General features: G+C 38.2%; 1 protein-coding gene and 2 long non-coding RNA genes across 3 annotated transcripts; 2 read left to right on the plus strand and 1 right to left on the minus strand.

The window, feature by feature from the left end:
• Positions 1-2748: 2748 nt before the first annotated feature.
• On the plus strand, positions 2749-4412 carry LOC141907118 (uncharacterized). The gene is made up of 5 exons (XR_012619458.1): positions 2749-3475; positions 3551-3632; positions 3712-3794; positions 3921-3991; positions 4279-4412. It is a non-coding gene; the product is annotated as an uncharacterized LOC141907118 (long non-coding RNA).
• Positions 4413-4639: 227 nt separating this feature from the next.
• Positions 4640-5652, minus strand: LOC141907690 (uncharacterized). Its single transcript, XR_012619538.1, has 3 exons — positions 5524-5652; positions 5155-5324; positions 4640-4792 (listed from the first exon to the last, which is right to left on the minus strand). It is a non-coding gene; the product is annotated as an uncharacterized LOC141907690 (long non-coding RNA).
• Positions 5653-22129: 16477 nt separating this feature from the next.
• LOC141907566 (TRAF3-interacting protein 1-like) lies at positions 22130-26917 on the plus strand. The gene is made up of 5 exons (XM_074797247.1): positions 22130-22341; positions 24037-24154; positions 25384-25496; positions 26196-26306; positions 26780-26917. The coding sequence occupies exons 1-5, from the start codon at positions 22207-22209 to the stop codon at positions 26840-26842; spliced, it is 540 nt and encodes a 179-aa protein (XP_074653348.1). The 5' UTR covers positions 22130-22206; the 3' UTR covers positions 26843-26917.
• The last annotated feature ends 200 nt before the right edge of the window (positions 26918-27117 follow it).

Genomic DNA, 27117 nt, shown 5'->3' on the forward strand with positions numbered 1-27117 from the left:
GGAAATTCCATAGATGCCAAATGTCGTTTGTAACAAGCGCTGTGATTGGCCCGACCTGATTCTGGTCGTCTAGTAACGACTCGAGGTCAAGCGGTTCGGAGAACAGCTTTAGTCAAGTTGGTTCGAATCCCTTGACAGGTGAAGATGCCGGGTAGGGTACGGGGTAAAACCTGGTTTACTTTCTCTGTCTACTTGCTGGAGACTACTATCTGCAATGTATTGCAAGTTTTTATTTGTTTGGCTTATGAGAGTCGAACAACGTTTTCCCATACACAGGCTTGGCTTTAGTACTAGATGAAGGCTAGGCACTGCACATTGTGGATTGACTGGAACTCTAAACTCACAAAATTAAACGAGTCAACAAGAAAGATCCAATAATTTGACGTTTGTCTAATTATATTATTTAACAGCTTAAAATAATACTTAACACATTATAAGAATACACAAAAGAAATCAGTTCTTACATTATATCAGAATCAATAGTTCGCTTAACTCGGGCTTGAATTCTGGTTCCATTGCTTTATATTCTAATGAAATTCACTAGCATACCTTAGAATATTGCTTAGCTTAAGATAAAAAATTTGGTACCAGGAAAACGGGGAAGTAAAGTGGGTGTACTGTACATCCCCAATTGACTTATTTCTCTCTGGTTGAATCAAGTTATTACTGAAATAGCATTCGAATAGCCATTTTGTTTTTAAAAATTGTGTCATTCAGCTATCCTGCTGCAAATTTCGCAGTTCAAGTTAACTAGTGCCATCTGATTTCTCAGTATCTCCAATTTGCACATTCTTAGCCCGAGTCTAAAAATAGAAAAAAAGTGCATTTAAAGTAGGAAATAAAAGAATAGTGGCTAACACACTCTGGAGATATAGCCTATGGGGTGGGCCTAGTTTGAAAGCACTGAGGTCCGAGGGAACAGCACTTAGTAAATAAATACTGAAATCAAACTTACAAAACACCCAATACTTGAGATGATGTACTTGACAAGAAGTGTGTCCAGCTGAGCAAATCAACTTTATCTATGACTCCTCCTTTTATAGATACCGTAGTAGTCTAAAAATAAGAATCGGTACATTTTTCTAACAGTTGGTATGTCATTTAAAAAAAAAAAACCTATTATTATCACAACACAGCAAATAAATTACAGTTGTTGAATGGTTTGCCCGATTTAGATTAATTGGTTGACGCTAATTAGTATGACCTATAAGTAGGGGCCTACTGCATGTCATTGGCGTCAATCCATTCCATTCCACGGTGAATTAAAAAGAAATTTAGTTAGATCCCTTTTGTCCAAAAGCTGCATCATTTATATAACTAGCTGTCAAATTTAATTTACCTCCTTCAGAGAATACCATAGGGCATTCCTTTACTTTCGCACCGCACTATGTTCCACTCTGTCTACGTCCTTCAAACTTATGTCACTGGTGTATTTTTGTATGAGGAATCTTATGGTGAAGTCCGTTTTTTAATATCTCCAACAGAAAATAAAATTCGCTTTTTTTTCACAGGTAATGGTCATCTCGTCAGCAATTATTTTTTGGTTGTGTTAAAAAGTCGTAATAGGATCAATTCATTTCAATTGATTTTATTGATACAGAAAAGTATGAAAAATATTTCAAGTATTCAACATCTAACAAATAATGTTTGTAAATGTGTAACGTTGTTCATAAAATCCTAAAAATAAATTTACAATTTTCCTTAAATAGGTTGTTTTTCTTTTTGATATGGGAAAGTCACACGGGCGGCTACTGGGATCCTGGGCATCTCTTCTGTTTTTATACAATGTAACAAATGACTGAGTGACAGATCATGATCAAAGGACTTTTAGTATATATATATATATAACAATGTATAAACCCACGGCAGTTCACTGCTGTGGGAATGAGATGAATGAGACAAACCCACAGCAATAGTTTAACAACCTGTGGAAAATGCCGCCGATGCCATCAATTTCCAAAATGAATAAATACTGAAAGTAAAAATGCCCTCGCATCATACGTCTCAAGATGGCTCAAGCCGGAGGACAGTGGCCAATTTTATCCGCTGTGACTCGACGAGAGGCACGTATATATTGTATATTTGTATATTTTCATTTTCTGTATCATGTATGTTTCTTAGGCATCATTGACCGTTTTATTAATCCAATAATAATAATCATTTTTTCTATTCTATTCCAAAAATGTGTCTTTTTAACTGTTTCTGTCGGTAGTTAGTAAGACCGGAGGCCATAGTCCGACTTTTACTGCTTCCCAACATGGCGACCATTTGCAGCACGTAAAAACTGGAGGAAGAAAATTTTATAAAAAAGCGAATTTTATTTTCTGTTGAGAGATATTAAAAAACGGACTTCACCATAAGATTCCCCATACAAAAATACACCAGTGACATAAGTTTGAAGGACGTAGACAGAGTGGAACATAGTGCGGTGCGAAAGTAAAGGAATGCCTACCATAGTCCGTCGCCCATCAACGTGTTGACAAAAGAAAAGTTGCTTATAATCCTGTTTTATACATGAACGATAGAAGTAAACCATATTCTTGGAATATTGAGCATAGTGTTTAAGTTGGCTTGCACGGTTTGTGAATGGGTTTTCCTCATCATGCTGCCTGTATGCATTAAAAATCCGGATTTCAAGCGAATTAATTTGTTCAACATGTGGCCCTCTAGAAGTATACTCCACACATACTGCCCATGCATGTCTCTGTAACCGAAGGTGGAGACTAAAAGACGGTTCAGGACTCGGCAGCGGATACCGGCCCGGAAATTATTTCAAAACGTGTATTGTCGGTACCTAGCACGATTTCAGCGTTTTTCGGGAATTCCCTGAAATTTCGGCGTTTTTCGGAAATTCCCTGAAATTTCAGCGTTTTTATTTCAGCGATTCAGCGTTTCAGTGTTTCAGCTTTTTCAGCGAAGTTCAGGAACCGACAGCCCCTCTACCATCAATGCCTAACCCCTGTTCGACCAACTGTGGGCGTTTTCCTTTGAAACATAAGCCTAATTGTAGAAGATAAGCATTAATCTATGTTAATGCTGCATCTTTATCATGAAACCTAAGAAAGATTATTCTATTATTTAGGAATCACGCTTTGTGACGAAGAAATTGGTTCTAGGCTATAAATTTTACGACTCAAACGAATCTTTTCCTCAACAAAGCCGCTTTTAGTTTGATGCAAAATGAAATTTGCTTTTAAAATGTGTAACTAGGCCTAATCAAAAGGATATTTCAAAAGCAAACTTTGCCGGGCCAAGAGCCATATTGAATTCAATTTTTTCCGAACCATTATGCCTCTTTCATCATAACATTATTTATCCTATTTCAAGATCTTAGGCCTACAAGTAGAGAGAGGGCCTACGTCGGGTTCAAATCGGAATTTTATGATTTATTTCATTTAATTCCAGGTTTTCACTGTAGATTATCAAAGACATGTGGCGTTGTGGGAGTTCATAGTTGTTTGATGATCCATCATTTGTAAGTGTAAGGCTATTTGAGGGATTCGAAACCGACATTTTGTAAATTTTGTAGCTTTATTACGTTTAATTCCAGATTATCATGACACGTTTCATTATGGGGGTTTGTCAGCGAGTTGGTATGCTGTCGACAGAAGTAGTTTGATAATTCGTTTCATGTAAGTAAACAGCTATTTGAAGGATTCGAAACCGAAATCTGTATTGTGAATTTTTTAGTTGTATTTTGTTTGATTCTAGGTGAATAGGACATGATTCATTTTGGGAGTTTGTACCCGAGTTTGTATACTGTCAAATGAAGTTTCTTCGTCAATTTGTCGTATGTAAGTATCAATCTATAGGTTATATAGGCCCTATTAGGTGTTCGATACAGAAATTTTGTGAATTCCTCAGATTTATTTTAATTTATTCCAGGTTGTTATCAGAAAAATATGTACTTTATTTCATAGGTTGGTCTTTGATTGAAAACTAAAAATGGATGATAGTTCTAAATTTGATGTTGATTCACATGACCAATCTAGTAAGTATGGCTCACTCGTCTTTTAGAATAAGAGACCTACTGCATTAATCCTTCAATTCAAGTTGCTATACAACCTTTTATACAGATATTTACCTTATCAATATAAACATGTTTTTGCCATTAGCCATACAATTCAGTAAAACTTTTCCCGTCCAGATTTTGAAACATCATTTGACTCAATTTTTCCTCCTAGAAAATTGCTTTAGCTCATTCCAATGTTCGCAGTAAAAGTGAATGTAGCATGTATGATTCCCATCCATCAATTTTGTCTTGTTTCGTATTTTTAGCGAAAATCTCGAAAAATCTTGACGTCGAGGCAGGTGGTGGCCAGACAAAGACATATTCTTGGGAAATATTTAAAGGCGCATGGCAAACACACTTATTGTTCAATTTTTTCCTATCCTTATTTTGAAATCGAAGTATTGTAATAAACTATTGATTTATTTTTGTTGATCAACGCAACTAGTTTTGTTGTTTTCTTTCTTAATTTACAAACTGACTTCACAGAATTTGATTATGAGTCAAGGATTTTCTAAATTTCTGAATGCTTTCTCTGGTTTTAAGATCAATTCAAATTCAATCTTCAAAATATTTTATTGAAAGAAATTCTACTGAAGACAGATTTTGAAATGAAGGATATATCCAGGCAAATGATTATAGCAAAATCAACTGATGATCATCAAGGTGAAGTTTTCATTCATCTTCGGCTAATTTGTCTACCCCTGATGATTGAAGCATTTTGGTTACTCGTGCCAATTAGTCAGCCACAGTCGATTTTCATGCCATCTGACCTCTTTCCATCTGTAATTAAGCAATCAAATGTAAGAATTACTTAGGTAAGGAGCGAAATAATATATAGATATCTTAGGAGACTATTTGAAATCATGAGTTTGTTGTGAAAATCTATTACTACAGTCTCGTAGAGCATAGACACCAAGCCACGTGGCATTGGTATTTTAAGGGCTATTCAGTTTACTCCAAAACAAGTCAATGATTAACATTAAAAAAGCTTCGTATCAAGGGTATGTCGACTCGTGACGCCCATGAATTATCATCCCATAATTACAATGAAGCCAATTCTGCATGTACATTAGCACGACTGATTACTAATCCAAATATTGCATTACAAAAAAAAAAAATTACGCAAAACGTCAAGTACTTACAGCATCTGAGACAGTTGCGCTTAAGTTAGCGTGTTAAGTTACGTCTTTGGCTGTCAATGTCGAAAAAGCCTAATTTGAAACATACATTTGCGCACTGTGGTTTAATATTCCTGCAAGAATCCGCAAAGGAATTGAAGACCGTAGTGACTAGTTCATTCCACGAATAATAGCTGGAAAGAAAGTAATCAAAATAAATTGTCATGCACATTCAGTGTAAACCAGGCCATAACAAGCTGCTATTAAGGCATTCCACTGACTGGCTCTACCATTATATTTAGGGCCTAAATCTATTCTAGGCGCATCCCCCAAAAAAGCTAGGCATTAATTAAAGAAATCATTTAATACATTCCCTGGTTAACGGATTCTCACCTTAAAATACATAAACTCCGCTGTCGTTGTCATCGATCCGAGTCGTCAACTGAACGCGGAAGTAAAATTCCGTGCGAAAATTCCTACAATTTCTGTCCATATCACGTTGATTTGACCCCGAAATCTTCAGGAAATGTAGCCAACGTAAATTGATTTACGAATAGAATTAATCAATTTTATTTTAGAAATCATGGTTTCGTGAAATTCATTAGGGTCCTAAAACTTGCGATAAATTTAAGCCGAAAATGATTTCAACCATCCACCATGTTGTTTCATTAATAAAACAATTATTGCGCGCCGGCGCTGTACTGTGATAATGCATGGTTTCACTAGGATTCGAACCCTCGACCTCTCAGTTGGGAGTCAAACACCTTATCCACCATGCCACAGAGGACAGGACGCTGTTTTTATCGTTAGTGGGAGTACCGGACAGGGCGAGTCGCGATTGCTACTATCATCCGGTGTTATCTTTCAGTAAGTAATTTTAAGTTTAAAATAGCACGGAGAGTGCATAGGTATAATCTACGCGGAGCGAATGCGTGTTATATTACTATCAGAATTCTACATTTCAATTAGAAGCAGTTGTCGAATCTGATAGAAGATGAATTTTATGTGCGAAAAAAAAGTGGAAAATATGTAAATAATAATAATAACAATCAACAGAATTAAAAAAGGGTTTTCGACGAAAGTCAGAAAACCCTAATAATCACGCGAATTTCAATAGGGTTTTCTGTGAAGCAACAGAAAACCCTAATAAACGCATTTCAGTGACAATGGCATGATTTAATTTTTTTGTAAACAGAGATGTGAAAATAACTCTACAATATGCTTAAAACGGTTGCTTACTACAAATTACCATATTCCTTAACTTTGGCCCCAAAATACTGCACTTATGAAAATCGATATAATATTTGGATTTCACCTGAAATATTGTTTTCTTAAAGTACTCTAATGAAGTAATCTTATTATATGGATAGTTCTCGAGGAATGGATTATAAGCAATATTTATTCAATTATGGATAACCGTGACGGAGATGAATGGGTTCGTGGCGCCATATGTTATAGTGACGTCATAGAGGTCAGTTAATGGTCATTCAGCACTGCTGAGCAATGTAAGTGAAAGAGTTTTATCTGAAATTACAAAAAAATAGTATTTGTTGCATGAAACTCTGAAACAAAAATATTGTGAAGTACTAACTACAAGTTTTCACATACAGCGGAGAATGACCCTGTAATACTTAGGAAGAAATCTTTAGTGTAAAACATATAAAACTATTGAAGCCATGAGATTTAATGTAGAAATCTGACTTTTTTTAACTCAAGAAAAATCTATTCTCGTGTAATCGATAAAACAATAGGCTCTCAATATGTAATCAACGTTCCCAAACTCCCACGTTGTTTTTCGCAGAAAATGTTTTTTTTTTAAATTTAATCACGGGTCCCTTAATTCGCTCGAAGGTCTATCATATTTTGGGTGATTTTCTTTGGTCACGCCACCGGGTGCCTTCCTTCAGCAAAACCTACATTTTTTACAATGTTGAACTTGGAAACAAATTTCTTGTGTAAAACATAAACTGTTAAAGCCGTTCGTAGAACATATCTGACGATACAGAAAGATTTATTGTCGTATGAAAGATAAAACAAGCAAGGCTTTCAATTTGTAATCAACTCTCCCAAAGCATGTTTTTTTTTCGCAAAAAGGAATTCCTTTTCCATACATGTATTTATTTGATCACGGCGAATCTTCGCTTGAATAGATCTTCGACATCTTGGGTGATTTTCTTTCGCCACGGCACACCGAACACGTGCCCCCGCAAAACCTATGTTTTTTTACAACGTAGAATTCTATATAAATTGCCGAAAGGGCACTCGCCTTTATTTAATTCATTAAAACTCTGGCTGTGCGCTTCACCAAGTTTCGACTTTGACATATTAATAAGCGCACAGCGAGCGCCGAAGGCGCGAGCTGGAAGCGCAGCTCCTTAAGTTAATCGCGCGTATGAGGCAAATTCAAATTTTCTATATTTCTCCATACCGTCCGGGTCTGACTATTTCAGATGGCTGGGAGTCACCTTCATTTCGGTCTGCAAATTATACATTTAGACTTTACCTACGTATCTAAAATGGCGGACGATTCAACTTCATCTTCCGATCCGTCTTATTCTTGTCATAATTGTCATGATTTTATGGCGGTCTCAGCACTCATCAATGAACACGAATTGAAGTCAAGAACTAAGTGGTGCGTCTGGTGGAAGGAAAAGATCTCTGAATATAGTGGTGGTATGTTTATCTTTGTCTATCTGAATCTAGTCAGTAGTCTTGTTAATTGTTTTCTGTTCTATCTATATAGGCCTATTGTACAGTATAATAACTTATAAGCTGATGAGTGTTGTGTTAAGAAAACACTTGTCGTGTGCAACATGCTTTTTTCTCTTTCACTTACTGCTTTTTGACTTAATGTTTTTGTCTAATACTCCATATAACATGTATATGATGTATTTTTGATAAAGATTATTGGGATCATTACACAGCACAAATGTGGTGTCGATTAGTTCACATAAAAAATATGCTAATTATTTGAATATAGGAACATTTAAATCACCATATTTGTATATCAATGACTTGTAATATTCACCATATTGTACTCAATGTCACCTAACATCATCTGCACCGTATGCACTATTAAAATGCTGTAAGGCCGTGTTGTAATCCAATTTTTTTTTTGTCAATCAGAACTATGTACATGTATATTTAAATTTTAAAATTGTGTAAGTGAGTGTGTGTGATTTATATCAGAACAATGTGGTGTTTATTCAAATTTAGAAATTTGTGAAATAAAAATGTTTGTATGGTACATATATGTTTATGGTTTTAGTTTATATTTTTCTTCAAGTTGAATGTAATTTGGGAGGACTTTTTAAGGAATTTCCTTTTGGAAAGCCGATCTCCTGATTGGAAATAAGTTTCTATTGGTCATTAATTTGAATTTCATTCAGACAAAAAATGAGAATTTTGTTTGAACGAATTGCGCTGAAGGACCGAGTTCGTGGAACGATTTACGGGATTCGAACCCAGTGTATTGGGCTACGTTACATCGTAGGGGAAGTCTAAATGTATAATTCGTTGACCGAAATGAAGGTGACTCCCAGCCATCTGAAATAGTCAGACCCATACCGTCCTTATCAAAAAGTGTAGTTTACATCCGGGACACATGGGCATTGGCTAAATCGCGGCGACGAAAATGACGGTCACGGACGTGTAGCGGATTTGGGTAGTAGCGTGGTCCAAATCCGTAGGCGTCCGCTACGGGGTCCGTCCCGGGTCACCTTACTTCGGGGAGTGAAGTAAAGAAGGAGCTGCCCTAAACTGCAGCTTCCCCGGGAAAAGGATTCATTCGTCAAAAATACTAAAAGTCGAGGATTATCTGTTGTACGTAAAAAAGGTTTGTCAACTCCACTGTTGTTGCTCCTACTTTCCCCATGACTCCAGGTTATCTGGCCAGAATAACCACCCCCAGCCCCACCTCTTGATGGACCGCGTTCGGAGGATTTCACCATAAAAATATCCATCTAGGGCTCAGTCATGACTCCTTCCAAGTGCGTTCCGTTGCACAATATCGTCCCCCCGTACAATCTCGCAGGATATCTCGCAACAACTAGTCTAGACCTCACATATCTTCAACCTCACAGTCTCGAACTAATAAAAACAAAACCACGAATGATGCGACTCTCCTCTCCTCATGTTCCTTCTTCAGACGTGCCCAGCTTTCAAAAACATAACAGACTCGCCATGTAGAAAATATATGTACAATAGCCATGTCATTAGGCCATTTATTAGGTCGATAAATACAGCATCAACAGGACATTTCCATAGTACAGGACTATGAAAAAAATGCCTACAAACTGCTCTCAACCTCGCTCTAAGAGGTTTAACCAATTATTATAGATACATGTATTGCGAAAATCGCAATAAAATATCATGGTGACAGATGGAAATCGCAGTATCAGCTTCAATAGGCTATCAAAGCTGGAGAGAAAGCGATTAAGTTCACCCAGCTTCAGAGTTGAAGCAAGGAATGCTTCAGATGCTTTGAAATAAGGATCTCAGGTAGAAAGCTTCAAATCATGCTTTCAGACGACTGCCAAAGTAACTATTCAGCTAGGCTGTATAAAATTCGTAATGAAGTTTGAAGCATCACAAAGCTGGAAAGCTTGATGCTTTAAGAAACGTGCTTCGCATCACAAAAGCTGAGATCTTTAGTCTATGTACACGATAATTCGAATCTTCTCTATCTACATGATAATTGTAGTTGAAGCATCTAAAAAATGAAAGCTTCAAAGCATCCTTCATGCTTCACGGGAACATGCTTCACCATAAAGTTATTTGATTCTATCTACAAACATACGATACTTCACATCGATTATAGCTGAAGCATCTTAAAAGTGAAAGCTTCAAAGCATCATTGCTTCACCATAATAAAGTTGTTTCATTCCATCTACATGCGATACTTCATGACGATTAGTTGAAGCATCTCAAAGCATCTCAAAGCTGAATGCTTCAAAAGTAAGGGTCTGGAAAACGATTCCCATATGTCACCATCCATGACGAAATAGCTTATAATACGCTGTCGTTAGAAATATAATTTAATTCTAACCATGTTCTATGCAATTGCTCATCGAATAAAGGTAGTCAGTCAGCCGATCTTCAAATAAATATCTTCAGTTTGCTTGCTTTATAACTTGACGTAAGTTGACAATCAAGTTGTTATTACTGAGCAGCCGAACTGTCACACTTATATAGAGGCGCGGCGTGACGTCACAACAAAAACAAAGGCTCTAATTGGCCGAGAGACGCGAAGCATGACGTCACGCAACAACAAAAGCCGCGATTGGCTAGAAAAACACGTGCAGCGACGAGCGCACAACAACAAAGGCTGTGGTTGGTTGAAAAACCGCAGCGAGGCTCAGCTCTGCACATAAATTATTGAAACACGGGAATCGAACCCGCACGGATAAATATTATGAAAACCGCAAGAACTACGCGAATAGAAGTGAAAATAGAAGTCCCGCGACAGAAATAAAGGTAGATAAATCACTCAAATGTGAATCTATCCACCCCGCGCCTATATGGTTTAATTAATACAACGCGACAGGAAGGCAAATGAAGAGAGGGGAGGACACCGAAGCGAAAGAAAACAACAAATCAAATCAACATCAATTTTCGCTACAATGCCCCCCCCTCTAGCCCTTTGCCTGTACATAAAAGATAAAAGGCAATGGGCGAAAATGCCCAAGAAAATTGCCAAGAACACTACAAAATACAAGAGAACGTCCGAATCCGATCTACGCACTAATTGAACACTAAAGCATACTAATTCTCTACTAATACTCTACTAATACTCTAACTCGTATACATATACTAACTATACTAATATATTACAATACTCACTAACAACGTAACCGTACTAATAAAGAAGATGAGATAAAACTATATAACGCGATAGAAAGAAGGTCTGGAAGATCACTCTTCACGGCGACGTTGATGAATCTCCCGGCAGATGTTGCAGAGTTCGCACTCGATGTCGTGGGTCTTCGTAAATTCGGTCTTTATCTCTGACTCAAACATAACATGAGTGTGTAGCTTCTGTCCCGTCTTTTCGGCGAGTCGTTGAGAGAGTCCAGCTATGTCTCGGCACATCATACAGAATAAACATTGAGGTAAATCGTCTGGGTGGTGCATGATTTCGATAGTGGACATGTACATAGAATGTACATGTTTCTTGGCATTCGGATGATGATAAGTTAGTTCTGATGACGGAATGACGGAGGGTTGAGGAATAATGACTGGCTTCTGTAATTCGGATGACGGAGTGGCAGCAGGTCGAGAAATGGTCGCAGGTTTGACGGCTGATGATGGAGTGGTAAACGGAAGTGAGGACGTAGCTAAAATATTGTCCATCACTGGATTCTTCGTGACGACACGACGTTCAGGCGTGACGGCTGCCTTCAGAGTTGATGGTTCGCCTCGCTTGGCTATCTCGGTCGCAACAAAATTCAAAAATGAGGTCTTCGGTGGCGGCGGACCTGACACATCTGGAAACACTGGCTCCGAAATAGACACGTCGTCAATTGGTGCTAAATCATCTGATGTGATCAACTCCGAAATACTTCTACCAATAGTATTGTCACGATGCTTCTTCTTGATATGTGTGCGGGTGGTGTCATATGCTTTGGACGAGTAGTTGCAGATCTTGCATCGAAAACTTTCGTTCTCACGATCAGGGTTTTTATCGCATACTCGCAGATGTCTGCTTCGACTCGTCGATATAGAAAACCTGCCATTGCAGTACTTACATGACCATTTTTCAACTTCCGACTTCATAGTACTGGAAAATAAAAATACATGCGAGTATTAATTAGCAGCCTGAATTGCTAAGGCTTATAAAAGCCATTCGCCGAAGCGATCTGGACGTCTCGTCTGTCGGCCTGAGGATGTTATGACCGGCTGTATAAATCTTGCAATCGTAGTACTCCAGAAATCCATCCCTATAATGACTTGATTTGAAATCTCAGCTACTACAAATTCCCAGGGTGTCGGTTTGTTGAAAATATTAATATTGGCACAAACTTGACCAAAGACTTTAAGTGAAGTTCCATTAGCTGCGCATAAATTGAAATCGCACGTGGAAAGTGAATCGCGAGTAATGGCGTCGAGCGTGTTGAAAACATCGTGACTTAAAACAGAAATACAGGCTCCAGTGTCAATTAAACAATCGACCTGTCTGCCTATAAATCTACCCTCGACGATTATGTTCGAGTCTGCTTTGCCGAATCGTTTATCTGTAGGCCTAACGCTTAATTTGACTATTGGTTTATCGATTTCAGGATGAAGTGGTTTTGATGAGAGCTCTACTGTCTGGGCTGATTTGGCTCTCCTCGGACCAGCCGTTGTCCGTTTCCCTGACGATTTGAATAAAGAAGTTTCCAGTTTCTAGGGGTCATTTTGTGGCGGTCCCTCAGGTCCCCATTGTTGCGATAATTTGCGCTCATTTTCGAAACATAAGTTTAGATTGAATATCTTATAGTTCTGCAGTCCCTTGCTCGATGAACTGAATTTATATACCATTTTGAAGGAAATGAAATGCAGATCTTTGTTAGTGATTCTTGGAATTTTTGAACGCTGCGATTGAGAACAGTAACGATATGAAACCAAGGACCGCATATCTTAACCGCGCGTAAAGGGAATCGCGATATTTATTAATTTTGAAATATTTAAGTATATCTTGAAGCTTTATTTCCAATTTTCACAGAGGTTAAAGAGGGTTATTTGCAGTTTAGGCCTGTTTAAAAATTTTTTTAACATCTTTCCTGGGGACTGATCTGTACCCGCTTGAGTTTGAGATTACGCGCAAAAGGGGTCTTCCACTGCGCATTGCCATTTCACCGAACATTGAGATTTGCGAAAAGAAATCGAAAAAATAAGATTTTATACTGGTTTGATATCATTAATATTGCTTCTTATGGTTATATATTACCTTTATTTTCGTATGATTAAAAATGGACGTTGAGTGCTTTGAGGAATTCGAGTTTTGTAGCGTTGGGAAATTGAAGGATTTCTTGTAAGAGTGGGGACGTTCTGTGTTGGTTTCAAAGGTGGCCTAGTTGAGAGCCTAATTTGCTTTTCAACAAAATGTACCACTCATGGATGGACACTAGAACAAAATCTAAGTTTTTATATATTTTTGAATATGTGGCGCAGCTTAAAGTAGCCCAACTGGACGTTGACCCCCTAAAACAGAATATCAAATGGGGGACAGGGCCCCTTTAAATACGAAATTGGAATTTTATATCAGCAAGGTTATCTGGTCGATGTTTTCCAGCAAGAAGGTTGAGATTCAGTAAATTCATCGTATGATCCCAGGATTAGGGATTACCAGATAGAGATATGTGAAATATGTGAGAAATATATGAGTATTGAAATATGTCCTAAGCGTTTAAATTGACTGGCACATTTCACCATCGACTCTAAAACGTTTTGGGCCCATGATTTCACCGAACACAAAATCGGCGCTAGGCTGGACGGGCTGCATGCGACAATTCCCCAATGGTCAGTTCACACTTCAATAGCGGGACAAACCGGATCCCGAAACCAGATTAACGAATTGCCCCCGCCAAAATACGGTACAAACAAGATATGGATTATAATCTCAAAATATCCCCATGGAAATGTGAAGAAATCAAATTGTATTTAAATATTTCTTGTCGCAAATCTCAATGTTCAGTGAAATTGCAATGCGCAGTGGGAGACCCGTTTTGCGCGTAATCTCAAACTCAAGCGGGTACAGATCAGTCGTCAGCAAAGCTATTCAAAAGATTTTAACACTGGCTTAAACTGCAAATAACCCTCTTTAACCTCTATGAAAATAGGAAATTACAGCTTCAAGCTATACTTATATATTTCAAAATCAATAAATATTGCGATTTCTTTTACGCGCGGTTAAGATATGCGGTCCTTGGTTTCACATCGTCACTGTTCTCAATTGTTGCATTCAAAAATTCCAAGAATCGCCAACAAATATCTGCATTTCATTTCCTTTAAAATGGTGTATAAATTAAGTTCATCGAGCAAGGGACTGCAGAACTATGTGATATTCAATCTAAACTTATGTTTTAAAAATGAGCTCAAATTATCGCAACAGTGGGGACCTCGAGGAACCGCCACAAAATGGCGCCTGGAAACTGGAAACTTCTTTATTGGAAACTCTACAGAATCGAGCAATGTGTCCCATCTCGCCGCAGTTATAACATTTGACGTCTTTCTTCTGTTCTCCGCGCCTAAACTGATCTCGGGGACCATTACCGTTCATCATTACGGTCTTCACCATGCTGCTGAGTTCTGACACTTGATGTTTCAACTCTCGAAGTTCACTGTGATCGTCGAGCTTAACCGAGTTAACATGGCCACGACTTCCTCGTTCACGGTCGTCTTCAAGCTTGGTAAAGCCTTCCAGCTCAACTGCCAATCGAACCAACTCATTTAGATTCTCGCACCTGCTTCTGAACAGCTGCATTCGCAAATCGCGGTCATCTAATGCGTCGATAAAATGGGTTCTGATCATTCGATCACGCTGACGAGAATCAAGGTCTGGATACGCTCTCGCTGATAACGTGGTAAGAGCTTGGGCTAACTCACGTAACGTCTCATTTCGTCTTCGTTTTCTATTTCTAATCTCAGCCAAGAATAACTCTGCCTGATTTCCATAACCGAATCTACTGTCGAGTATTCTATTCAGTTCGTGATAATTGGAACGATCACATGCCGGGACTGCACACGCCAACTGTCGAGCAGGACCACGAAGTGATGCAAACAAGTAGTCTGCTTTCGTTTCATCGTTCCAACCATTAATTCGTGCCACCGTTTCGAAGACTTGACTGTAGTCTTGCCAGGGAGTTTCGTCAGAGTACAATTCGGGCTTCATCTTGCAGACACTAAAAGACGAATCTCGTTGATACGGTCGTACGTCACTGGAAACTGGAACATGTTGAAATCTCTCGCGTTCATCCTCAGACGGTAGATCATGCAGCATATCACCAGCAGCTTCTCTGCGCATGACGACGGGTTCCATCATCACACGATTCTCTGATGGACTTGAACTGCGGGATCTCCGATGGTCACCATTTGAGCCACAGATCTCTTTATTTCTAACTATAGATCTCGTTTCCATTCTCAAACCTAATACGTTGATGTATACTTAAAATAATGGAAAGAAATCATCTATATGTGCATATACGTTTTCGAGTCAAGTTTCAAGATAGGCCTAGTTCATGACTATTGAACACCAGGCCCGATAACGAGTGTTTCTCGTCCGAAGCTGGGCACAAGCTGAATAGGAGGAACGTCGCATCATCGAAAAATATAAATAATCCCACCGCTGCCACCATTTTGTAGCGGATTTGGGTAGTAGCGTGGTCCAAATCCGTAGGCGTCCGCTACGGGGTCCGTCCCGGGTCACCTTACTTCGGGGAGTGAAGTAAAGAAGGAGCTGCCCTAAACTGCAGCTTCCCCGGGAAAAGGATTCATTCGTCAAAAATACTAAAAGTCGAGGATTATCTGTTGTAAAAAAGGTTTGTCAACTCCACTGTTGTTGCTCCTGCTTTCCCCATGACTCCAGGTTATCTGGCCAGAATAACCACCCCAGCCCCACCTCTTGATGGACCGCGTTCGGAGGATTTCATCATAAAAATATCCATCTAGGGCTCAGTCATGACTCCTTCCAAGTGCGTTCCGTTGCACAATATCGTCCCCCCGTACAATCTCGCAGGATATCTCGCAACAACTAGTCTAGACCTCACATATCTTCAACCTCACAGTCTCGAACTAATAAAAACAAAACCACGAATGATGCGACTCTTCTCTCCTCATGTTCCTTCTTCAGACGTTCAAAAACATAACAGACTCGCCATGTAGAAAATATACGTACAATAGCCATGTCATTAGGCCATTTATTAGGTCGATAAATACAGCATCAACAGGACATTTCCATAGTACAGGACCATGAAAAAAATGCATACAAACTGCTCTCAACCTCGCTCTAAGAGGTTTAACCAATTATTATAAATACATGTATTGCGAAAATCGCAATAAAATATCATGGTGACAGATGGAAATCGCAGTATCAGCTTCAATAGGCTATCAAAGCTGGAGAGAAAGCGATTAAGTTCACCCAGCTTCAGAGTTGAAGCAAGGAATGCTTCAGATGCTTTGAAATAAGGATCTCAGGTAGAAAGCTTCAAATCATGCTTTCAGACGACTGCCAAAGTAACTATTCAGCTAGGCTGTATAAAATTCGTAATGAAGTTTGAAGCATCACAAAGCTGGAAAGCTTGATGCTTTAAGAAACGTGCTTCGCATCACAAAAGCTGAGATCTTTAGTCTATGTACACGATAATTCGAATCTTCTCTATCTACATGATAATTGTAGTTGAAGCATCTAAAAAATGAAAGCTTCAAAGCATCCTTCATGCTTCACGGGAACATGCTTCACCATAAAGTTATTTGATTCTATCTACAAACATACGATACTTCACATCGATTATAGCTGAAGCATCTTAAAAGTGAAAGCTTCAAAGCATCATTGCTTCACCATAATAAAGTTGTTTCATTCCATCTACATGCGATACTTCATGACGATTAGTTGAAGCATCTCAAAGCATCTCAAAGCTGAATGCTTCAAAAGTAAGGGTCTGGAAAACGATTCCCATATGTCACCATCCATGACGAAATAGCTTATAATACGCTGTCGTTAGAAATATAATTTAATTCTAACCATGTTCTATGCAATTGCTCACCGAATAAAGGTAGTCAGTCAGCCGATCTTCAAATAAATATCTTCAGTTTGCTTGCTTTATAACTTGACGTAAGTTGACAATCAAGTTGTTATTACTGAGCAGCCGAACTGTCACACTTATATAGAGGCGCGGCGTGACGTCACAACAAAAACAAAGGCTCTAATTGGCCGAGAGACGCGAAGCATGACGTCACGCAACAAAAAAAGCCGCGATTGGCTAGAAAAACACGTGCAGCGACGAGCGCACAACAACAAAGGCTGTGGTTGGTTGAAAAACCACAGCGAGGCTCAGCTCTGCACATAAATTATTGAACCACGGGAATCGAACCCGCACGGATAAATATTATGAAAACCGCAAGAACTACGCGAATAGAAGTGAAAATAGAAGTCCCGCGACAGAAATAAAGGTAGATAAATCACTCAAATGTGAATCTATCCACCCCGCGCCTATATGGTTTAATTAATACAACGCGACATCGCATAAGAAAGGAAGGCAAATGAAGAGAGGGGAGGACACCGAAGCGAAAGAAAACAACAAATCAAATCAAAATCAATTTTCGCTACAGACGGACTTTCGTCGAAACTTGCGGGCCGCGTCGCGCGGGTAGTTTAAATACGTGAATGAAGGATAACAAAACGATTTTGTGTAATTTTCAGAATATTTACAAAGAATATTCACGAAATATTGAAGCGGAACACCGGGATTCGGGGTAGCGTGCTCTGGCAAGTGACTGCAAAAATATACTTCCGTTTCCGTTAAAATTCATAATGTCAAGTCTAAGGTCTCAACTCTCGGAATTTCCTCGACCAAGAGGGAATACAGGTAACTCTCTCTCTCTCTCTCTTTCTGTAATCCTATACATTTAAGGAAAAAGTTGCATATAGGCGTCGCTTCTAGGGTTCGCTCACGTCACTAGCATCTGGGAGGTAGAGAAGCTAGAAGGGGAAAATTCTCTTGTTTTCCTCCATGAGATTTAACGCGCAAAAATATGTCAAGTCTTCCTCTGGTGAGTGAGAATACTTAAAGGAGTCCTAATTCTCAGTGATAAGTCATAATTGTAACACGGGTGACTGAATGTCCTCACAAATCACCCATGAAAAAGGCGTGTGCATGTATGAAAAACTGTGACCAAAAGAATTAATAGAAGAATCATGAATGAGTCAAATAAGATAAAAATCCCCTAGCTTTCTCTCCGACTGAGGAGGAAATACAGGACTGCGTCCAGCGCTACAAGTATTTCCAGCCTCCACAGCCGACCTGATCAGGCGTTTAGCTTCAAAAAGAATAATAGATACCAACTAAATAAAACGAGGAGCATTCACCAATATTTGGCCTCTCCCACTAGAGGGTGCCCTCAATGCTTCCCCTTTTTGAAGACTTACATGATGCCCTAAACTCTCCAACCCACAAGATTCTTCAAGAATATTTTATGGTGTCACAGAATCCCAAAAATGCACAAGAAAATCCTTTCCTCAATTGATAGTAAATCCGACACCACAAAAATAGTTTAGGGAAAAAGGCAAAGATTTAGAATTTTATGTATATGATAATATTCTCTTGAATACTATTTATTATTTCTTGGAAATATTCGAACAATGAACAATATATACACAACCTCGAGGTTATCTCTTATTTACAACATTTAAGGTAGATAAGATGGCCAACCGGCCACCAAAGGAGGAGATTAACAAGGGCATATTGCCCTTAATACAAGTGCACGACTCGCACCAGAATTCAATAGTATTAGGAATAAAGATTTCAGATATTCTAACATTACGACTCAATAATAGTTACTTAAACCAGGGAAGTGTGATGATCACATCACACTTCCCTGCTTAAACCCTGCGCTCGTTTTACGCTAAAGAAGATGTAACTCTAAGTGCTCTTAATAAAGATAAGAATTTTCGCTATATTTAATCATAGTTCCAGTTAAGTATTTATTTAATCATTCTTCCTATTATGTTTATGTAAGAGATGGTCACTACTCCGAAAACTCAAAAGTTGAGGGAAAAACCAAGAGAGGAAATCGGAAAGAAGAATACTTTCGGGGAATAATTCGAAGGAGAAAACCTCCTTGAACCCTGAAAGATTGTTTTCCGAAAACATCTTGGAAGAAAAACAACTTTGAGAATAAGGACCAAGAAATACTTAAAGAGAATCAGTGCTAAGTATGACTTACTAAGAAAATTAGATTAATCCCTCCCCCCATAGTTCAAAATCTTAGTAATACACACCTAAGAATGTGCACCGAGACTAATTAATAAAGCACATTTTTGCCTTTTATAGAGCCCAGATTATGACGTAACCCCATCTAATTGGTTAAAACAAAGCACCCCGAGCACACAATATAATTAAGAACCGTATAGTGGCGCCATCTCGGGCACAGAGCACAGCATAAAAATATCGATTTAAGCACGGGAACATCGATTAAGGCACATTAACTCGAAAAATACAAACCGGGAGTGACCCGAACACATAGAAAAGGTCTTTAGGTACAGTTTTTGAATTCAGATTAAATCATACAATATTTCATTAAGATAGAAATGAAAATAGTTTCTAATCCACCAGACCGAAGTCCAAAGCATTAAACATTCTTGTCTCAGAGTTACAAATACATTATAAGGTTTTATTTTACATCATACAAACTTTTAATAGGAATTTAATATGAATTTTAGACTGAGCTGGGGAGGACTCTGCAGCTGGAAAATAAAAAGAACAGAACGAAGTGAAACGAATTTCCGCTACAATATTGTCAAAGAAATGTCATATTTAGTTCGTATTTCTCCGTAGAAACCGATTGGAAGACTGGATTCGAATCCCACAAAAAGCACAGTCCCTTAGCAACGGGTCGAATTTTTTTTAGAATAACAAGAGCGCCGGTTTCACAGCATCACTAAGGGTCGAGTCCCGGAGAATAACGCGCGCGCGGTTCGCGTGTTACAAAATGACCGTCCCGCTCCACACAAGTACTGAATAATTAACTCAGAATTTTGCCAATCCCTGGGAGTAAAATGCCGTGCGTTTTTTAACATATCGTATCTTTATGTGTTTTTTACTCCCGTTTTTCAAACGTTATTCCCCTTTTCCGTTTCGAGTAAAATTCGCTATCATCCGTACCGTATTTAAAATACCGTTGTTCCATTAACAAATCTTTAGTGTAAAACATATAAAACTATTGAAGCCATGAGATTTAATGTAGAAATCTGACATTTTTAAACTACAGAAAAATTTATTTTCGTATAATCGATAAAACCATAGGCTCTCAATACGTAATCAACATTCCCAAACTCCCACGTTGTTTTGCGCAAAAAATGATTTTTTTCTTTTTTAATCTTCAAATTTCTTGTGTAAAACATATAAAACTGTTAAAGCCGTTCGTAGAACATATCTGGCGATACAGGAAGATTTATTGTCGTAAAACAAACAAGGCTTTCAATTTGTAATCAACACTCCCAAAGCATGTTTTTTTCGCAAAAATGAATTCCTTTTCTATACATGTATTTGATCACGGCGAATCTTCGCTCGATGAGACTTCGACATTTTGGGTGATTTTCTTTGGCCACGGACCACGTCGAACACAGGTGCCCCCGCAAAACCTATTTTTTTACAATGTAGAATTCTATATTCTTGAAGTTGCCGAAAGGGCACTCGCCTCTATTTATTCATTAAAACTTAAGACTGGCTGTGCGCTTCACCAAGTTTCGACTTTGACATATTAAGCGCAAAAAGTGTAGTTTACATCCGGGACACATGGGCATTGGCTAAAGCGTGGCAACGAAAATGACGGTCACGGACGGACTTTCGTCGAAACTTGCGGGCCGCGTCGCGCGGGTAGTTTAAATACGTCAATGAAGGATAACAAAATGATTATGTGTAATTTTCAGAATATTTACAAAGAATATTCACAAAATAATATCAAAAAATGTTATTTTTAGTTCGTATTTCTCCGTAGAAACCGATTGGAAGACTGGATTCGAATCCCACAAAAAGCACAGTCCCTTAGCAACGGGTCGAATTTTTTAGAATAACAAGCGCGCCGGTTTCACAGCATCACTAAGGGTCGAGTCCCGGAGAATAAGGAGCGCGCGCGGTCTGCGTTTTGCAAACCGTTCCGATACAAACGAACACTGAATAATAACTCAGAATTTTGCCAATCCCTGCCGTGTGATAAAATGCGTTTTTTAACATATCTTATCTTTTTTACGTGTCTTTAACTCCCGTTTTTGAAACTTTATTCCCTGCTTGCGTATCGAGTAAAATTCGTATACATAACACTATAATCCATCAAATATCGTTGTTCCACCCATGCGACCCGTTGTACTACTTAGGAACAAATTTTTAGGGTAAAACATATAAAACTATTGAAGCTATGAGATTTAATGTAGAAATCTGACGATTTTTAACTAAGGCTTACAGAAAAATTTATTCTCGTATATTCGATAAAACAATAGGCTTTCGATTTGTAATCAACATTCCCCAAACTCCCACGTTGTTTTTTCGCAGAAAATGATTTCCATAATTCGCTCGGAGATCTATCATATTTTGGGTGATTTTCTTCGGTCACGCCTTTGGTACCTTCGTTCAGCAAAACCTACGTTCTTTACAATGTTGAACTTGGGAACAAGTCTTGTGTAAAACATATAAAACTATTAAAGATTTAATGTAGAACATCGACGATACATTAAGATTTATTCTCGTATGAACGATAGAACAAAAAAGGCTTTCACAATTTGTAATCAACATTCGCAAAGCATGTTTTTTTCGCAAAAATGAATTTCTTTTCTAATGATCACGGCGAACCTTCGCTCATATATCTTCGATATCTAAAGTGATTTTCTTTGGCCACAGGCCCACGCCGAACATAGAATACCTTCAACAAAACCTATGTTTTTTACAATGTAGAATTCTATATGAGTTGGGAAGAGCCACTCGCCTCTATCTATTTATTAAAACTCAAGTCGGCTGTGCGCTTCACCAAGTTTCGACTTTGACATATTATTCATCATGCTATATCTAAATATTGATATTACATTTTTTTATCAATGTGGAAATAACTGAGAAAAACTTATTTAGATAACTTGAGTATGGATAACTAATCTCAAAAGTTTTGCTCTAAAAAACTATTAGAACTTATTAACTATGGGCGCAATAAAACTATTGTATTGCATTGGCCATATGTCCTTTTCCGCATATTCCGCACAACACTGACATTGCCATTGACAACGGCTGAACCCGGAAGTACGCAGTGTATTCTGGACTAGAATTCCGGAATTCCGAGGTAAAGTGTCGAGACGTTTTTTTTCGCCTAATTTGAAACTGGGTGAAGCGCGGCGTCATGGATGAAAAAGAATTTCAGAAAATATCGAAGAAAACTCAGGACTCATTGGGAAAACTGATTAAAAAGCCTCCCCTAACGGATAAACTGCTGAAGAAACCGCCTTTCAGATTTTTGCATGATATCATCACCTCGGTAAGTCCTCGCTCATTCGACCTGGATGGATAAGGATGGAGTCCAGACCACAAATCCACACTGTGCACCTCCCTTAGCTGTGATTTGAACATGATGACAACGCCACGAATCGGCCACGGTATTGGTAGGCCTATACAAAACCCTTGTCCATGCCAATTATCACAGTCACAGAGCGTAGGTTTTGCTGCACAAACGTTGTGGCGGCACCAATTCAATTCTCCGTTTTATCACTGGGGCTACGCGTGGAATACCTGATAAGACATTCTCAAGAGAGAATTTCGATCACAACTTTTAATTGAAAAATGAACATGAAAAATGAAATGGCAAAACTACAAGTGAAAAACCTATTAGGCCTACTTAAACTAATAAACAAAATAAAATGTATCAAAAATACCACAACATCTAAAATAGAGACGGTTAGATCTACTGCTGTAGCAGTAACTGCAGCAGTACTGCTTGTAATATATATATTTGAAACTGCAATTCAATTCAATGTTATGTTTATTGCACCGCAATAAATCAATAGTTCAGCAGTCGTGATGTATCTGCGGGAGGCCTCCGCCCTCACCCACTTCTGCTAGTTATTCTAATTGAAGTAACTATCGAAATTTTGAGATGCTCCCTAACTGTCTGTCACACATGGTAGGCGATCTTTTCAACCTTACCTTAAGCGTCGTTGGTAGGCCTAAGCTTTTATTAATCGGATGGACTTATCAAGACTCGGCCCGACACAAAATAAAATCATGCAGTCTTCAGTAGGCTATTTGAATTTTAAGATCCTAAACCTTCTGATTCCTTGTGATTCGTCGCTTATTCTGGGTCCTAAGGTGGTGATTATTATTGCTCTTGAAAATAGGGTATTTTTCGATTTATATTTTCTCTGACTCAAATGCGTATATATACACAATATAGCTCATTTGCATTGATAGACAAGTTTTATGAATGATTTTTCTGTTGGCAGTTGGTTCTTAAAATATGATTTGCAATCCCACTCTCAGGCTTTTGATTACAGATATCTACTCTGTTCCTTTTTGCGTCCCGTTTCACCGATGGAGGCCTACATCATGTTACAAAACCTGTAGCTCCTGAATTGTTGGCTGCTGTTCTTTGAAATTTGTGGTGATTATAGGCCTACTTTAAGAAGGGCTCTCAAACATATCAACATATTTTTTTATCAGTCAAGCATGACACAATCGGTAGCCATCTTGCTGTTGACAGGTTTTAACTCATAGTCCTGATATTTGATTAATCGTCTCGCTGTCATAGTATTCATTTCCTAGCGTGGAATTGGGGTTACCTAGGTTATTGTTCTCGCCAGCAGGGGGAGTTGAATATTGACTTATATACAATTTGCCTGATTTAGGCCTATATTGGGACCTATGCATATTTTGTAACCACAATCAATTGCATAGTTTTAGGCCTAGCTCATGACAGCAGTTTCAAGGCCATTGGTTTTTATGGTCACCAGGGGGTGTTGAATGTTGAAATAGTTTGATTGACTTGTAGATGTCCTATGACTGTGAGTTTTAGGCCACTGATTTCTGTCTTTATTCACTGGCAGGTGTTTACTCCCTACTGAACTTAAATTATGTTTGGAAACTTAATTAATTAGGAAAACAGACTCTGCTCACTTCAGCTGATACAGCTTAATCCATTGCATTTCTTGCTGGCAGCTATTTAGATTTTAATTTCCAGGTGATACGAATGACTGGATTTATGAAGGGTTTGTACACTGCTACTGAAATGAACAGTGAAAATGTGAAGGAAAAAGAAGCCAAAATAGCTTTTCTACAAAAAGCAATTGATATGGTTGGTAAGTAGGCCTACGAGCAACCGGCTTGGCGGGCGTGCAGATGTTGTTCCCACTCTACGGGCTAAAGTTTTTGGTTGATTTTCTTGCTACTTGGTATGTTTTTTTTAGGTGTGAGGAGTTTGAGCCCTTATGTGTTTGACATAAATAGGTCAACCAAGATGGCTGCCACAGTTATTTCGATATGCGTTAATTAGCCAGTTTTAAGCTTGTTTCCACTCTACAATCGACAATTTTTAGGCCAGTTTTAGGCTGAGCCTATAACTATACAAATTGATTGAATTTAGATGACATGGTTTCCAGAGGAATCAGGGGCACCCCCAGGGACCACTGTCGAGGTTAGCACAATTTATGAATAAGGCATTTTGAAAGGGTCCATTAGCATAAGATAAATTTGGTCGATCGAACTCAAGATGGATGCCTGTGACTTTTTTTTGAGCCCAAAAATGTCACTTTTGATCCAAACTCTCTAGCTTCCTAATGGTTTGCCATTTTTCATCGCAATTTATGGTAGCCTAGGTATTCTATGAAAAAGAATATTTAATAGGCCACATAAGACAGGTATTATTGGTCAGCCAATTATCACACAATGACGGCCATCTTAGATGGAAAAAAGGATAATAACGGCATGTTTGAACTTATAGCCTTGATATTTGATTAGTATTTGCACCGTCGTAGGATACATCTCCTCACATGAAATTTGGGTTCAATTCTTTGTTCCTGCCACCAGAAGTTAAATATTGAATAACATACAGTTTGTCTACTTATATTGGTACTTACAATGTCTTTGGTGTTTGTATATGATCACCAGGGGGTGTTGAATAGTACAATAACTTAGTATTTCCTTATTATATTATGACCTAGGCATATTTTGTTACCTAAATCAATTGCAAAATTGTACCTTGTGACATATTCTAATGTTGTGGTGAGTATCAAGGTCATTGATTTTAGTTTGTATGGTCACCAGGGGCATTGAATATTGAAATGGTTAGATTTACTATTTGAAACCACTTGGTGAAACCATTTGAAACCACTTGGGGAAACCATTTGAAACCACGCGGGCATGGTGTCCCTGGACCCCTTGTTTTATGTGAGGATATATGAACAGAAAAAACAAAATAAAAACAAAAAGCCGTAAAATATGTAATCATTCATATTTTTTGCATGTTTGTAAACAATTTTCGATCAGTGGTTATGTCCCACTAGTTCAAAGATCTTCTTGGTTTTTTCAGCACTTGTTACTGGTAAAGTGGTCAGTGTAAAACCAAATAAGATTGTCTCTGGCCATGAACCTGAAAAAACTAATGAATTCTTGCAACTCTTAGCAACTGCGATCCTGAAAAAGGTTAGTTTTTCAAATTATGTGGATGATTGAAATACCTTCTTGGCTCATCTGTGACATAAAACAGGGTCCCCACACCTCTTTCAGTTTTGAGAAATAGGCATTTAGAAATTTTGTCTAGTCTGTAGTTGTACAGTAGACTTCCCCTAAATTGATACAGTTTGGACCTGAATGTTTTTTACCCAAGTAAAAGTACTAGTACTTAGCCAATTACAGAATAAGAAACCTCGTTAAGGTTATGTAAAGGAGAGAAAACCACTGAATTCATGGTTAGCAATTAGGATAATGAAAGTGATGCAGACACTTCTCAAAATTTGATCCTTGAAAACTCCTAATATTCAGGAATGACTGATGTTTAGGGATCCTGTGAAGTGGAGCTGATGGCTTAGGGGATAACCATCCGCCGCTATCAACTTATAGTTTTAAATAGTTTAAGGTATCCCCCAACGTAATTGATGTGGCTTTTGGATGGCGGGAAACGGTGAACTTTGTTCATATATGGATTACTACAGTATGTATGACATAGGCCTATGGTAATTCAATGACTTGTAGAATGATTTCTAGATAGGCCTATTTACATACCGGTATTTAGATTGTGTGAAAATATCAGACTTGTGGATTTGTTTGTTTTTGGTCCAAATGTTCAATACCCAATTCATTTATCTTGATCCATGTTGTATCAGCGATATATTCTTTTCGAAGGTTGATAATGATGAATTTGTAAAAAGAGTTTTGTCCAGTGAAAAACCTGGGAAATCTTCGGTGACCAAAAAAGACAATGAGAAGAAAGATGATCCAAAAGAAAAGAAGAGGGTATGTTATGTTTTGTTAAGAGGGAATAAAGGAATTAGGCCTATCTATGTCATGATCAGCCTATTCATACAATTTGATCAAATCATAGGGGTATTCATGGAGTGCTGGGAAGGGTCTATTTGTGCCTGTCGAATCAATAAATTTCTGCATTTAATTTTTAGCTGAGGCTACTTTGTAATAGATTGGAAAAATGTGTGACTAATATCTCAAAATCTAATAAACACATTTGACCAGTTTGTATGTAGCCGTTACGATGCTTAAATTTGAGCTCAATTGCTCTAAGGAAGTTAAACTAATATGGTTTCACTTAGAACTCAAGAATTTTCAATCGTGGAAGTTGCAAAATTTCATATGTCTTTTCGGCGTCTTAAAGCGCTTGTGTTTGTCACTATCCCTAGATAGCTGCAGATGTACAGAATATCCTTGCTCTTTCAAAATGGCCACCACTGCATACATCTTAAATCCTCTTTCAGCTACAAATGAAATGCGATTTTCTTGAAAATTGGTACGTAGTTGTAATGAGCAAGGTACATTAATTGCATCCAGTGCTGCCAAGTGTCCCGATTTAGGCGGAATCGTTACGCCTTGGTATAGAAAAATACAACGTTCTGACATATGCTTGAAAAATAGGATTTTTCGAATAGAAATATCGAAATTTTTACGATTTTTCTTGTTATTTTCTTATTATGAATGAGTCTCAAATTTTCTTGTTCCTATCTCAATCATAAAAATCTATGTAAAAAAATGTTGCGAGCCGATCGTCGATAAAGATTCTTGAAAGTGTCAGGTGACTCTGCAAGGCAGAGCCACT

The sequence above is a fragment of the Tubulanus polymorphus genome, chromosome 6, assembly GCF_964204645.1.
Source record: "Tubulanus polymorphus chromosome 6, tnTubPoly1.2, whole genome shotgun sequence".
NCBI classification, from domain to species: domain Eukaryota; kingdom Metazoa; phylum Nemertea; class Palaeonemertea; order Tubulaniformes; family Tubulanidae; genus Tubulanus; species Tubulanus polymorphus.